Here is a 15,383-nt window from a genome sequence, read left to right as displayed (position 1 = left end):
TTGTCTTCTTCCACTTCCGTGCATTGTTTGTTTAAAAATAATTCCTTATCTCTTCTGGCTAACCTCTGGAATTTTGCATTTAATTGGGCATATCTCCCCCTATCACTGTTGCCTTTTGCTTTCCTTCTTTCTTGGGCTACTTCTAATGTCTCAGCAGACAGCCATTTTGCCTTCTTGGTTTTCTCTTTCTTTGGGATGTGTTTTGTTGCCGCCTCCCTAACAATGCTGCGAACCTCTGTCCATAGTTCTTCAAGGACCCTATCAACCAAGTCCAGTCCCTTAAATCTATTCTTCACCTCCACTGCATATTCCTTAGGAATATTAGTGAGCTCACATCTAGCTGATCTGTGGGTCTTCCCTAATCTCTTTAGTCTGATCCTAAATTGTGCAAGAAGAAGTTCATGATCAGAACTACAGTCAGCTCCAGGTCTTCTTTTTACCGACTGTATAGATGACCGCCACCTTTGGCTGCAAAGGATGTAGTCAATCTGATCTCGGTGTAGTCCATCTGGTGAAGTCCATGTATAAAGCCATCTCTTAGGTTGTTGGAAGAGAGTGTTCGTAATGCAGAGTGAGTTGTCTAGGCAAAATTCTATCAGCCTATGTCATGCTTCATGTTGGTCTCCCAGGCCATTCTTACCTGTAATTCCAGGTGTCATTTGACTGCCCACCTTAGCATTCCAGTCTCCCGTGATGAAAATAACATCTCTTTTAGGTGTGTTGTCCAGTAGGTGCTGCAGATTCTCATAGAACTGCTCTACTTCAGCTTCTTCAGCATCTGTGGTTGGGGCGCATATTTGGATCACTGTGATGTTCGATGGCTTGCCCTGAATTCAAATTGAGATCATTCTATCATTTTTGGATTGTATCCAAGCACTGCTTTAGCCACTTTACTATTAATTATGAAGGCTACTCTATTTCTTCTGTGGTCCTCTTGTCCACAGTAGTAGATCTGGTGGTCATTTGAGGTGAATTTCCTGCCAGCCTTTTTTATGGAGAAGCTTTGCGATTGTTATGTGAAAGTGTTTCCGCCCTCTAGCCATGTCCGTGCAAGCGCACTTAGCCGGTGGATGGAAAGAGGACGCTCTCTAGGAATTCTGGGAAGGGACAATTCCCCGGCATTCAGAGCGGGGGCACTCTGTGGTGGGGCCCCTGCTGGGTCGGGGTTCCCTTTGCTTGGGGCAGTTTGGCTTCCTGCCGAGCTGGGACCTCTTCATCTTTGGCGCTGCTAGATCGGAAGGTGAACTTTCTGGAGAAGTAATCTTTTCTGGAGATCTCTTCAGCCTGGGAAGAATGTTTTTCTGAATGGGTCATTTTCTTTGAAAGATCTCTGGCAAATTCTGAAAGGCATCTTTTGTCAGAACAGCTGGGTGCTTCCTGTTCCCTTTTCACTTTTTGCCTTGCTTGAGGAGGGAAATCTGTATGGCGGGAAAAGCAGCATTTGGGGAAGAAAGTAAGGAGGAAGAGAGAGATCTCGACTCCTTCTGACCCCGCATTACCCACCGCCTCTTCCAAGATCGTCTCTGGGCTCTCACTTCATTCTGTGGAGATTTATTTTCTGCTTTTCATTCCAAGTACACAAACTCAACCTTCTGTGACTGAATCAACATGGAGAGTTCTTCTGAGGAAGAGAGAGTTTTTGCCAGGCTTCAGATTCACTTCCTCTCACTGTGTCTCCTGCACAGTAATAGACTGTCGTGTCCTCTGGCTTCAGGCTGCTCATTTGCAGATTCATCTGGCTGCAGGAATCGTCCCTGGAGATCGTGAAACGTCCCTTCACTTTGTCCAAGTAGTAGATTTCTCCATCATAATCTACCATTGCAACCCATTCCAGCCCTTTTCCCGTTTTACTCTTGCAGACAAGGTTGGCATGGCTTATCATTGGTCAAAACCTGCTCTGTACTAGTTTTGAATTCTCTCTGATAGGACAATATTTCTGAACATCCATCTTCTACCATTCATTTAGACTGGATGACTGTGGTTTTGCTAAGTAGGAGACTTAGAGGAAAACATAATTTTACCTTCTTTTTTGTTTTCTTTATTTCTTCAAAATGTATTCCTTTTTTCCTAGATAAATTCCATCTCTACATTCACCGGACCCCTTTTGGCCATTTCCTATCCTTCAATTAAAGCAGAAGCTGTCACTGAATATAGAGTCCTCAGGATAAAAGAGGCACTCAGTGCATTGACCTTCCACGTTTCTTTGAAGAGATATTCCAGACAATAAAGAAGAGGAGTGGAGAGGAAAGGACAGAATTGTCCCTTAATTTACAAATGTCTTTGGATAAAACAGTCACAAGCTCCATTCACAGGATAGATTTCTTTGAAACCATACTGAGATTATGAGCAAGTTCTTAGAGGAGTCAGGAGAATACAGGAAATTAAACAAATAATGGGTTATGTCTCATTTCAAATCTTGACATTAAGATTGACAAGGACTTACCAAGAGTTATTTAATAGCTACTAAAGAGAGAGAATGGGAAGTCATAGGTGATTTCAAAAGGAAAAAAATGCAGTGTTAACATAATGCGAACTAAAATCTAACAGAAAAGAAAAACAGAAAGAAAATGTACAAAAAGAAAAAAAAAAGAAAAAGAAAGAAAAGACAAAAAGTAACTTCCAATCCAACCCTTATCCATCCACAAATCCAAAAATAATTCACATTTTTGTCCAATGTCAGGAAACGGCTCCAAAACGTTTCCAGCATTTTATAGAAATCTTTCTTATTTTAACTGTGATCAAACCAGTCATCTTTATATTCTTCTGTTTTGCTCAATATTCCAGCATTCTTGATCCTTAATTTAACATTAAGGTGCTGTCATAGGAACTCGTCTCCATCCAAATGTTCCTTATCCTTTCTCAAAAAAGTTTCCAAGCCTTTGAGTGCCCTCTTTAGTAAGCCCTGTATTAGGTCATTTCCCAGCTCATTGTTCCTCTCTTCGCTTAATATTTGTATTTCATCTCCATTTTTCTTCTCTGCCTTATAGTCAACCTCTTCTCTTTTATTTTCCAGTATTTCTGCATAAGATATAGGTGTGGTTTTTTTTACGCCTTCATGCTGTCATCCTTAAGATGCTTCCAAATTGTTCTTCGCATATCTCAGTTCTTCATTAAGATCTCTGTTGAATAATGCATTTGCACGAGCAGATACTGTTGCTGTTCTTGTAGCTGCAAACTTTTCCCCCAGTTTCTTCAAAAATCCTTTGAAATGTCTTAAGTGTGACAAGATCCATTTTCCTGTTGTTGCTGTTGTTGTTTTCCTGAATGCTGCTCAAAAAATCTTTTTTTTTTAAATAAATAAATTCCAAAGTTGAGGTTCGACGAACCCAGCTTCCATATTGGCTCCACTGCGGTTGAGACCTTGAAGGGTTTCCTCATCTCCCAGTACCCACCCCAGGAGTCTACTGGTGTCCTGCAGCCTCTTTGCGAGCAGCAGCTATCCGGAGCACAAGTGGGTGATATCTCATCCACTCTGTTTCGGGAGAGACGAGAGTTTTTATAACTATTCATGAACTACCCAGTTTATTCCATTGCTCTGAGAGTTCCTTCATTTCCCCAGCCAAAATGCTAACCAGGTTAAGAGATCAGCTCTGGACTCCACTTTCTTTGATGGAGATTCATCTGCTGCTTCTCATTCCAATTACACAAATTTAACCTTCTGTGACTGAATCAACTTGGAGAGCTGCTCTGAGGAAGAGAGAGTTTTTGCCAGGCTTCAGACTGACTTCCTCCCACTGTGTCCCTCGCACAGTAATAGACTGCCGAGTCCTCTGGCTTCAGGCTGTTCATCGGCAGATACAACTGTCTGCGGGAATCTTCCCTGGAGATGGTGAAGTGCCCCTTGACATTGTCTGAGTAGTAAGTGTCAGATGTACCCATTGCTGCAACCCATTCCAGTTGTTTTCCTGGAGCCTCTCTTACCCAGTCCATGTGATAGCTGCTGAAGGTGAACCCAGAGGCTTGGCAGGAGAGGCGGAGGGACTCTCCAGGCCTTCTCACGTCCCCTCCTGACTCCACCAACTGGACTTCTGCCAGAATTCCTAAACAATAAAATGTGTTTCAATGAGACTTCCTGAATACAAAATCAGAAATTGAAGGAAATGCTGTAGAGAGGGAAGTATTACCTTGGAGCATAACGAATAAGGACATCGATTTTAGCCACAGGATCACTTTTCCTCTGTTTAATGAATGGAGGGGAATTGGCAGGAAAGGATTCAGGAAAGTGCAAACTTTGTGTTGGTGGGGATGGCCTGAAAAGGGGAATCCTTGGGGCTTCTTTAAAGAGGAAACTGTGTTTTGATTTGCATATTGCTTGGGATAAAAGAGCCCCTCAGCGCCTTGATCTCATAGATTTCGTTGCACAGATCTGATACTAGTGATTTCAGCATTTATTTCCAATTCTATGAAAACTGAACGCAAGGTTTGTTTTTTGTTTTTTTGGACTGTGAGGACTTAGGGGAAAGGGCAGGTTTACATTAGAGTAATTAAAAGATAGAGAAGTCCAATTTCCCCACTTCTCCAAAGTGATTCAAGTCAACAGAGAAATAACATGCACTAAGGACTTTTGAAAGAGACATTTTAGAGCTAGAACATGAAAAGAACAGCAGATCTGAGTTTGGGACAATTTTCCAACTTCCTTGCCCTTTTGAGGACACCCAAAAGAAAGCCAACCTAGTTATGAGGCAGAATTTGTACGTCGGAGTTGAATCAGAGAAGTCACAGGGAGAAAAAAAACTAGATAAAACCAGTGGTTTGTTCTGTGCTTATTAGATTGTTTTTTAACTCAGAAGTAGTTTGGATTTTATATATTCCTTGTCTTTGTTTACTGTTTTGAGTTCTGTTCTTATCAGTTGCTGGTTGCCCAGAGTTAATTCAGCAAAATAGGCAGCAATATTAATTGAAATAATAACAATCATAACAATAATAATAGCAGCAATAGTAAGACACGACTTCATGGTAAGGATTGTAGCCTCCCGAGATGTGAAGTGTTCTTGAGACTTTTTCAGTAAACAATTAAAGAAATAACTGAAACAGGAATGAGGTCTGCAAAATGAGGCCAAGTCCAATGGCACTTGCTTTATCTCCCTACCCCACTCCGACCCCACACACAGGCAAGGGGATTAAGTGTGGCAATGCAGCCCTCAGGGGTGGGAAGTGAGGAGGGTAGGCCTTGGCCCAATTCCACACAGAGATTCTTTCCAGGCAAAATTTTCCTCAGTATGCCTAGGGCTCTTTGGATATTTGGAAGGATTATTCCACATTGGCATTTCCTGCCTCCAGCCATGACCCTATATCATATCCCATTCCAGTATTTTGTCTGAAGCCAGTCTCATCCAGATCAGATTGGAAGCAGTGAAGATGAAATTGGAAACCTCATGCCCTATTAATAATTATGTCTTTCCTTCCAGCAAACTCTCTGGTTGGATACCTGGAAAAAAAGAGTCCTAAAGATCTCACTAGAGGGCTGATTTCTTCTTCTGTTGTAGATGGACAGAAGACATCCCCCTGTAATGGGAACAGAGGAAACAAATTGGGGCAAAAGTATTGCATTTGTCCTTCTCCTCTCATTCCACCTCCTACGCCCTATCAGAGTTGGCCGGAAAATTGAAAGAGAAATGTAAATGTGATTTTTATAATAAATGTGCTCTTCATGAAATAAAATAGAACCTATATTTAGATATACATTAGAATTCAAAGAGCATCTTCTCAGAATTTTCAGGGGGAAAAAGGTGGAGAGAAGTCCAAGGGAAGGGAGGGGCAGTGCCCCCTCAACATCTTGCCACCCCTCCTTGGAGCTCACTGCAATGTGTCACTGACTACAATCACAATTTGGAAATGAGGAACAAGTGATTGATCACTATGAATGACCAAAGGTGCATTTCTTTCAGGGTAAGTAAAACTGTGCATTGCAGCTCTTCACCAATTCAGAAAGGTATTTCGAGAATCAGTTCTTCAACCCAATATGGACAAGAAGTTTTTGAATAGCCACTGGAGTAGAACACAATTTGGTTCTAAAATTGTGTTAAACCACTTTTTCTAATCTATAGTTTGTTAAATAAATTAGAATTGATTAGATTCCCACAGAACACTAGGGGAAGAAAAAATTTATTTGCAAAGTGCAGTTCATGGGTCCAATCACCACCCAAAGATATAGTGAAGGAAACCACATTACCATTAGCTTGTCCTTCTCTAAAACTTTTTTTTTCTTTTTTAAACAATTTTTTCCTGGTTTTCTCACATCCTAATGGAAAAAAGCTCCCACAATGCCCATGCCAAGATCCCCTCATCATTCCTCTTGGCAAGCAGAAATCTTTATCAGGTTTCCAAAAAGTCTCTCAAGTCCCATTGGCAAATCCAGCTTTTTGGGGCTCAGCTGAATTGGAGAGCTGCTCTGACCTTAGACAGGTTTGATCTTTTCAGTGAACTTTTACGATCAGTATAGAAAAAAAAATGTCACTCGAAAATGAGACAAATGAGACACTGGATCTATTTCCCCACCCGGCTCCACCTCATGCATAGCCAAAGCAAGTAATCTGACAACACAGCCCCCTGCTCTGAAATTTCAGGAGGACAGGCATGTAGCTTTATTTCCAGGATGTAACTGCGGCAGCTTCAGCAAGGATCGTTACCTTGTTGTGGTGCTGGAGCTTGAGAACCTCAATGATACCATGAGCTAATCTGTGAAGGGTCACCCAGGACAGGAAGGTCATGACAAAGAGGTCAGATTAAATGCGATCCCTGGGGAAGGTAATGGCATCGCACCCCAGTATTCTTGCCATGAAAACTCAATGGATCTGTACAACTGGAGATATGTTGGTATACCATCGGAAGATGAGACTCCCAGGTGGGAAGATGGTCAAAATGCTCCTGGGGAGGAACAGAGGATGAGTTCAACTAGCCCCAGACGTGATGACGCAGCTATCTCAAAGCCGAAAGGACGGCTAGCGGCCGACGATGCTGGTGGTGAATGGCGAATCCGATGTTCTAAGGATCAACACACCCTTGGAACCTGGAATGTAAGATCTATGAGCCAGGGCAAATTGGATGTGGTTATTGGTGAGATGTCCAGATTAAAGATAGACATTTGGGGCATCAGTGAAGTGAAATGGACTGGAATGGGCCACTTCACGAGAAATGACCACCAGATCTACTACAGTGGAGAAGAGAACCAAAGAAGAAATGGCGTAGCCTTCATAATTAATAGTAAAGTGGCTAAAGCAGTGCTTGGGTACAATCCCAAAAAAGGATAGAATGATCTCAATTCGAATTCAGGGCAAGCCATCTAAGATCACAGTGATCCAAATATACGCCCCAAACACAGATGCTGAAGAAGCTGAAGTAGACCAGTTCTATGAGGATCTGCAGCACCTACTGGAAAACACGCCTAAAAGAGTTGTTATTTTCATCATGGGAGACTGGAATGCTAAGGTGGGCAGTCAGATGACAGCTGGAATTACAGGTAAGCATGGTTTGGGAGAACAAAACGAAGCAGGACATAGGCTGATAGAATTTTGCCAAGACAACTCACTCTGCATAACAAACAGTCTCTTCCAACAACCTACGAGATGGCTTTATACGTTGACTTCACCAGATGGACAACACCGAAATCAGATTGACTACATCTTTTGTAGCCAAAGGTGGCGGACATCTGTACAGTCGGTAAAAACAAGACCTGGAGCTGACTGTAGTTCCGATCACGAACTTCTTGCACAATTTAGGATCAGACTAAAGAGATTAGGGAAGACCCACAGATCAGCCAGATATGAGCTCACTAATATTCCTAAGGAATATGCAGTGGAGGTGAAGAATAGATTTGAGGGACTGGACTTAGTAGACAGGGTGCCGGAAGAACTCTGGAGAGAAGTTTGCAACTTTGTTCAGCAGGTGGCAATAAAATATATCCCAAAGAAAAAGAAAGCCAAGAAGGCAAAATGGCTGTCTGCTGAGACACTAGAAGTAGCCCAAAAAAGAAGGAAAGCAAAAGGCAACAGTGATAGGGGGAGATATGCCCAATTAAATGCAAAATTCCAGAGGTTAGCCAGAAGAGATAAGGAATTATTTTTAAACAAGCAATGCGCGGAAGTGTAAGAAGACAATAGAATGGGAAAGACAAGAGACCTCTTCCAGAAAATTAGAAACATCGGAGGTAAATTCCAGGCCAAAATGGGAATGATCAAAAACAAAGATGGCAAGGACCTAAGAGAAGAAGAAGAGATCAAGAAAACGTGGCCAGAATATACAGAAGACCTGTATAGGAAGGATAACAATATCGGGGATAGCTTTGACGGTGTGGTCAGTGAGCTAGAGCCAGACATCCTGAAGAGTGAGGTTGAGTGGGCCTTAAGAAGCATTGCTAATAACAAGGCAGTAGGAGATGATGCTGGCGTGGGCTGGTCCATGAAGTCACGAAGAGTCGGAAGCGACTAAACGAATAAACAACAACAGGAGATGATGGCATCCCAGCTGAACTGTTCAAGATCTTGCAAGATGATGCTGTAAAGGTAATGCATGGTATATGCCAGCAAATTTGGAAAACACAAGAATGGCAATCAGATGGGAAAAAATCAACTTATATCCCCATATCAAAAAAGGGAAACACCAAAGAATGTTCAAACTAGTGAACAATGGCACTCATTTCACATGCCAGTAAGGTAATGATCAAGATCCTGCAAGGTAGACTTCAGCGACTGATGGAGCGAGAATTGCCAGATGTACAAGCTGAGTTTAGAAAAGGCAGAGGAACTTGGGACCAAATTGCCAATATCCGCTGGATAATGGAAAAAGCTAGGGAGTTTCAGAAAAACATCTATTTCTGTTTTACTGACTATTCTAAAGCCTTTGACTGTGTAGACCATAACAAATTGTGGCAAGTTCTTAGTGGTATGGGATACCATGTCATCTTGTATGCCTCCTGAGGAATCTGTATAACGACCAAGTAGCAACAGTAAGAACAGACCACGGAACAACGGACTGGTTTAAGATAGGGAAAGGAGTATGGCAGGGCTGTATACTCTCACCCTACCTATTCAACATGTACGCAGAACACATCATGCGACATGCTGGGCTTGAGGAATCCAAGGCTGGAGTAAAAATGGCTGGAAGAAACATTAACAATCTCAGATATGCAGATGATACCACCTTGGTGGCTGAAAGCGAAGAGGAACTGAGGAGCCTTATGATGAAGGTGAAAGAAGAAAGTGCAAAATCTGGCTTGCAGCTAAACCTCAAAAAAACCAAGATTATGGCAACCAGCTTAATTGATGACTGGCAGATAGAGGAAGAAAACGTAGAGGCAGTGAAAGACATTGTATTTCTATGTGTGAAGATTACTGTGGTTGCTGACTGCACTCAGGAAATCAGAAGACCTTAAATTCTAGAGAGGAGAGCAATGACAAATCAGAGACATCACACTGACAAGAAAGGTCCACATAGTTAAAGCAATGGTATTCCCTGTAGTAACTTATGGCTGCGAGAGTTGGACCATCAGAAAGCTGAGAGAAGGAAAATCGATGCTTTGGAACTGTCGTGTTGGAGGAAAATTCTGAGAGTGCCTTGGAGTGCAAGAAGATCAAACCCATCCATCCTCCATGAAATGAAGCCAGACCGCTCACTTGAGGGAATGATATTAAAGGCAAAACTGAAGTACTTTGGCCACATAATGAGAAGACAGGACACCCTGGAGAAGATGCTAATGCTATGGAGAGTGGAGGGCAAAAGGAAGAGGGGCCGACCAAGGGCAAGGTGGATGGACAATATTCTAGAGGTGACGAACCCGTCCCTGGGGGAGCTGGGGGTGTTGACGACGGACAGGAAGCTCTGGCCTGGGCTTGTCCATGAAGTCTTGAAGAGTTGGAAGCGACTAAATGAATAAACAACAAAACTGGAGGAGAGTAGACATGAAGGTTCTCCTGGAGATCGAAGCAGATCTCTTGTCCTTGGTACCAGTCTTTCACAGACTGTATAAACACCATAGACGCAGACATCAGGTTCACCAGGGAAGACATCAAGGACAACAGACTGGCATTCCTAGACTGTGAGGTTCTTATTGGGACCTCTGGCAAGCTAGAAATAGAGATGTACAGGAAACCCACACAAACAGACCAATACCTGATGTTTGACTCCCAGCATCCACTGCAGACCAAAATAGGAGTCATCAGGACATTATATCACAGGGCAGAGACCATCCCCACCACCATGGATGCCACAGAGGAAGAAAAACAGCACCTGAGGACAGCCCTGAAGGCCTGTGGGTGTCCAAATTGGGCCTTCATTAAAATTAACTCTACCCCTAGACCTAAAACAATGGCCGACAGGGCTGAGACCCAGAGTCAGTGGAAGAACCGTGTCATTCCTCACATTGCCAGCAGGTCGGAAAGGATAAAACGGACATTTGGAAAAGATCACATACCAGTATATTTCAAACCCACTGAGACAGAGGCTTGTACACCCTAAAGATCCAAGACCAAAACAGATGAGGAGCAACGTAGTGTATGCAATCCAGGGCAGTGAGGAGTGTTCTGAGCTGTACATTGGGGAAACCAAACAGCCTTTGGAGAAGCTGATGACCCAGCACAGGAGGAGCAACACCACAGGACCAGTATCAGCAGTTTACCTTCCTCTCAAAGAAAAAGGACACTCATTTGAGGACAACAATGTTCACATTTTGGAAAGAGAAGATAGGTGGTTTGAGAGCGGGGTTAAGGAATCCATTCATGCCAAAGTGGAAAATCCTTCCCTCGGTGGAGGTGGAGGCCTCAGACACAGCTTGTCCCCCATTTTTCATCCTGTTCTTCCATCAGACCCCAGGAAGGTTAAGACCAGCAGTAAGGCCACTCTTAATGATCGACTCGGGGATGAACAAAGGATCTAGGAGTGAGACATCCCAAAATAAATCCACACCTCTATGGCACAATTAACAGCCATTGAGGTGCAGGGACAATGCAGCCACCCTGGAAGACATATAAGTGGTCCCCTCGCCAACCTTGGCCCAGACTGAAGAAGCTGCTTCAACAAGCAGAGAAACGTGTCAACCAAAAAGAAAGAAATCCAGTTGCCATGACTCAACCTAGAGACGGCTTCCCATATATGGTCATTTGCTTACTTCAACCTTGTTGACCACTTGAGGCCTGACCTTTTGACTCTGCCAAACACATAAGACAATGATTTGTTGCCATGGATACCTGGCTAACTGGTGTCTCTGTGACTTGCTCCTTGCACAACAAAATACCAACAAGGACCTCTGGGAGAGGAGGCTCATAATTGACATAGTTTGACTCTCTTGGCTCTGCCCAGCTGAGGGGAGAGAGTCTGGATTAAGGGATCTGAATATATGTTAATGTGGAAAGAATGATAAAAGGGCAACATGTAGAACAGAACTGAACTGGGGAGGGCTGGCGTTAGGGATAACCAAAGGGGACTGAACTGCAACATTTGTCAAGGAAGAATTGTAGGTAATCACCTTTCTACCTCAAATTAGATTTAAACTTTTTAAAAACTGCCCAGGTTATTCTCCCGCCCTGAATTTTCCTTGGTCTCCCCTAGCAAACTGCTAACCAGGTTCCACAGTGATAATGCTAAGATCAGGCCTGTATTCCAACTTGCTATGATGGAGATTCATCTGCTGCTTCTCACTCCAATGACACAAACACAGCCTTCTGTGACTGAAGGAACTTGGAGAGTTGTTCTGAGGAAGAGAAAGTTTTTGCCGGGCTTCAGACTCACTTCCTCTCACTGTGTCTCCAGCACAGTAATAGACTGCCGAGTCCTCCGGCTTCAGGCTGTTCATTTGCAGATAGACTTGGCTTTTGGAGTTGTCCCTGGAGATGGTGAAGCGTCCCTTGACTTTGTCTGAGTAGTAAGAGTTAGATGAGCCTGTAATTGTGCTGGCCACTCATTCCAGTCCTTTTCCAGGGGCCTGTCTCACCCGGTTCATCCAGGAGCTGCTGAAGGTGAACCCAGAGCCTTGGCAGGAGAGACGGAGGGACTCTCCAGGCCTCCTCACGTCCCCTCCAGACTCCACCAACTGGGCCTCTGACAGGACACCTAAAATAAAAGTTGTTCTAATGAGCTCTCCTTTATGCAAGAATTAAAATGGAAAGAATCTGAATAGGAGGGAAACAATTACCTCTGACGACTGCTAGTAAGGAAACCAAATTCAGGAGGATTAAAAAAAAGAAAAGACACTATTTCATCCTATCCAAATGGAAAACAGCTCCCAGATTGCCCAGGCCAAGATCAGCTCTTTGTTCCTCTTGGCACTCAGGCAGCTTTCTCAGCTCCCTCTCAAGTCCCCTGGGAAAATGCAGCCTTCTGGGGCTGAGCTGACTTGAGAGCGGCTCTGAGGAAGAGAGAGTTTTTGCCAGGCTTCAGACTCACTTCCTCTCACTGTGTCCCTCGCACAGTAATAGACTGCCGTGTCCTCCAGTTTAAGGCTGTTCATTTGCAGATAGAGTTGGCTTTTGGAGTTGTCCCTGGAGATGGTGAAGCGTCCCTTCACAGACTCTGCATAGTACTGCTTACTGGAATCGGGCCATATGCGTGCCACCCATTCCAGCCCTTTTCCAGGGGCCTGTCTCACCCAGCTCATCCAATAGCCCCCGAAGTTGAAACCAGAGGCTTGGCAGGAGAGACGGAGGGACTCTCCAGGCCTTCTCACGTCCCCTCCAGATTCCACCAGCTGGGCCTCTGACAGGACACCTAAAATAAAAGATATTTTAATGAGCTCTCCGTTATGCAAGAATTAAAATGGAAAGAACCTGACTAGGGACGAAACAATTACCTCTGAGGACTGCTAGGAAGGAAACCAAATTCAGCCACAGGATCATTTTTGCTCCCGTTAAAGATTAAAGGGGACTTGACAGGAAAGGATTCAGGAAAGGGCACAAACTTTTTGTTATGGGTGTAGCCTAAAAAGAGACACCCTGGGGCTCCTTTAAAGGGGAAATTGTGGCCTGATTTACATATTGCTCAGCATAAAAGAGCCCCTTTGGGCTTTGAGGTATAGATTTAGTTCGACACACCTTTCACACATGGGACGTAGATGAAAGGGCAGCTTTACACTGGAATAATTAAAGCTTCTGACATATGCTCCTCACTTAATGTAAGTGTTTTAAGGTGACAGAAAGAAATCAGGCCTTGAAATTTCCTCAAAAAGCCATGCTACAGTCCAGAAATAAAGAGGATGGCACATCGGAGTTCAGGATGGTTGCTCCACAGTTGTTGCCTTGGCCACGTTCTTTGGAAGAAACCAAAATTAAGTCAATGCAGACCAAGCCATAAGGCGCAATTAATAGGCCACAGATCAATTTTACATACACATCCAAGTCTCAAAGTTGGAATATAAATCATTGGAAGCCTGTGTAATGTTTCTTATTGGTTTGGTTTTTAACTCAGTAGCCGTACTGATTACAATTATTGGGGTTTTGTGGGGTTGCCATTTTTATGGTCTTCTTATCTGTTATTACCTGCCCAGAGTTAATTCATACTAAGACTCAAAAAAAACCCTCTCCTACACTTATTCCATGGACTGAGAAACGGAAATAAATGACTTTTCATTTTCCATACAATTCAGTTTGTTCTATATTTACCAAAGCAAATCTGTTCTCAACTCAGATGTGGCTTCATGGTGAGGAATGTAATCTCTTGGGATGTTAAATTTCTCTGAATTGCCTTCAGTGATCTCTCAGGAAAATGAGGGTAAAAGTAATGATGCCTCTGAAGTGAGACAAGGCCTGTAGACCCTTCCTTGGTTCCCCTCCCCCTCCCCCACCCCACACATATGCAAAGCCATTCCGTGTGGCAACACCGCCCCCTGGTGGAAAACCTGAGGAGGGCAGGCATCTACTTAACTTTCCAAGCAGATTCTTGCATTAAGAAATGGTAATTAGGGCTCCGAAGAAATGAAAGAGCTCCAGGAAAGTGAAGCTGGTTCTAGGGAGTATTCAAAAACCACACCTTTGTTATATGACAGGAAATTCCTGTGATGGGTTATTCTATGAGATACTGTATTTTCCTGAGGTCGTGTATTCTTATTTTTTCTCCTAAATATCATGAAATCGTGTAAAAACGAGTTGGGAAGCACCATCTCGGTCATATAGTACAAACTATCCCTATGTGGTGGGGAGCCAGACCCCCTCTGCAGACCTCCAACAAAAAGAGGCTGTTCTGGCCAGATTGAAGCAGGTCCCCCTCGTTCTTCCCTTGCCCTCGTTTTACGCCAGGCAGACCGGGTTGGAAGGGCATTTTGTTGGTCAAAATCTGCTCTGTACCAGTTCTGTATTCTGTTGGATAAGACAATAATTCATAAAACCTCTTGTCCTTCTTCTACGATTCATTCAGGGTGGATGACTGTGGTTTTGCTATATATGAGACTTAGAGGAAAACGTAATTTTATCCTCTTTTTATTTTTCTTTTTTTCTTCAAACTGTATCCCACTTTTTTTACATAAACTCCATCTCTCCATTCACCGGACCCCTTTTGGCCATTTTCTATCCTTCAATTAAAGCAGAAGCTGTCACTGAATATACAGTCCTCAGGATAAAACAGGCACTCAGTGCATTGACGGTCCACCTTTCCTTAAAGTATATTTCACACAAGAGACAGGGGAGAGGTGGGGAGGGCAGGGGAGGGGAGGGGAGGGGAGAAATATCCCTTAATTTACAAATGTATTCATGGAAAATACTCACTCTCTCCATTCACATGAGATATTTCTTTGAAACTGTTTTGAAATTATGGGCCAGTTGTTCTAGCAGTCAGGACGTTGGAAGAAATAAAACGCATATTTTTTTTATATGTCAAATCATGTCACTAGGATTGGCTAGCACCGACAAAGAATTATTTAGTAGCTACTGAAGAGAAAGAGTGGGAAGTCATAGGTGATTTCAAAAGAAAAAGTATGAGGGATTTTTCTGTAAATATGCAGTGTCAATGAAACTAGACCTTTTATTCATTTATATTTCAGCTTTCATCATCACCCATCTCACTTGAAGAGCATCTCTGGACATTTTACAATAAAAGATCATATGATGTAGACTAAGCTATTGAGAATGATATTCGTAGCACATTCGTTGAAGGTCCGCATGTCGCAAACTCAAGAAATCTGTTTATAACAAACCTTTCCCCAAATGGCTGAGAAAGATAATCAATCACTTTGCCTTCTCCCAGTTGGAATGCAAGAAATGCATGAAAACTAAGGGACAATCTTCTATCATCCCTAAATTTATACATAATTTTCGAAAAAAAAGATACACTATCCATACAGATAATGTGCATTTTTTTTATAGAATTTTGAGATTTTGGGCAAGTCCTTATAGCAGTCAAGACAGGAGTGTTGAATAATTCGTACCTAGGATAGAGAGCAGGGATACATTGTATTAAATATAAAT

At 43.0% G+C, this 15,383-nt stretch overlaps 1 gene segment (V, D, J or C); it reads right to left on the bottom strand.

Annotated features, from left to right (window-relative positions):
• Positions 1-12,349: 12,349 nt before the first annotated feature.
• LOC134495865 (immunoglobulin heavy variable 3-7-like) lies at positions 12,350-12,824 on the bottom strand (the record flags this gene model as incomplete). The annotated part of the segment is given in 2 exon segments: positions 12,350-12,696; positions 12,779-12,824. Coding segments are annotated over 2 exon segments (393 nt in total), but the record flags the coding sequence as incomplete, so codon positions are not given.
• Positions 12,825-15,383: the final 2,559 nt, after the last annotated feature.

The sequence above is a fragment of the Candoia aspera genome, chromosome 4, assembly GCF_035149785.1.
Source record: "Candoia aspera isolate rCanAsp1 chromosome 4, rCanAsp1.hap2, whole genome shotgun sequence".
NCBI lineage: Eukaryota > Metazoa > Chordata > Lepidosauria > Squamata > Boidae > Candoia > Candoia aspera.
Note: the sequence above shows the minus strand (reverse complement) of the source record. Positions and strands in the feature narration are given on the sequence as shown.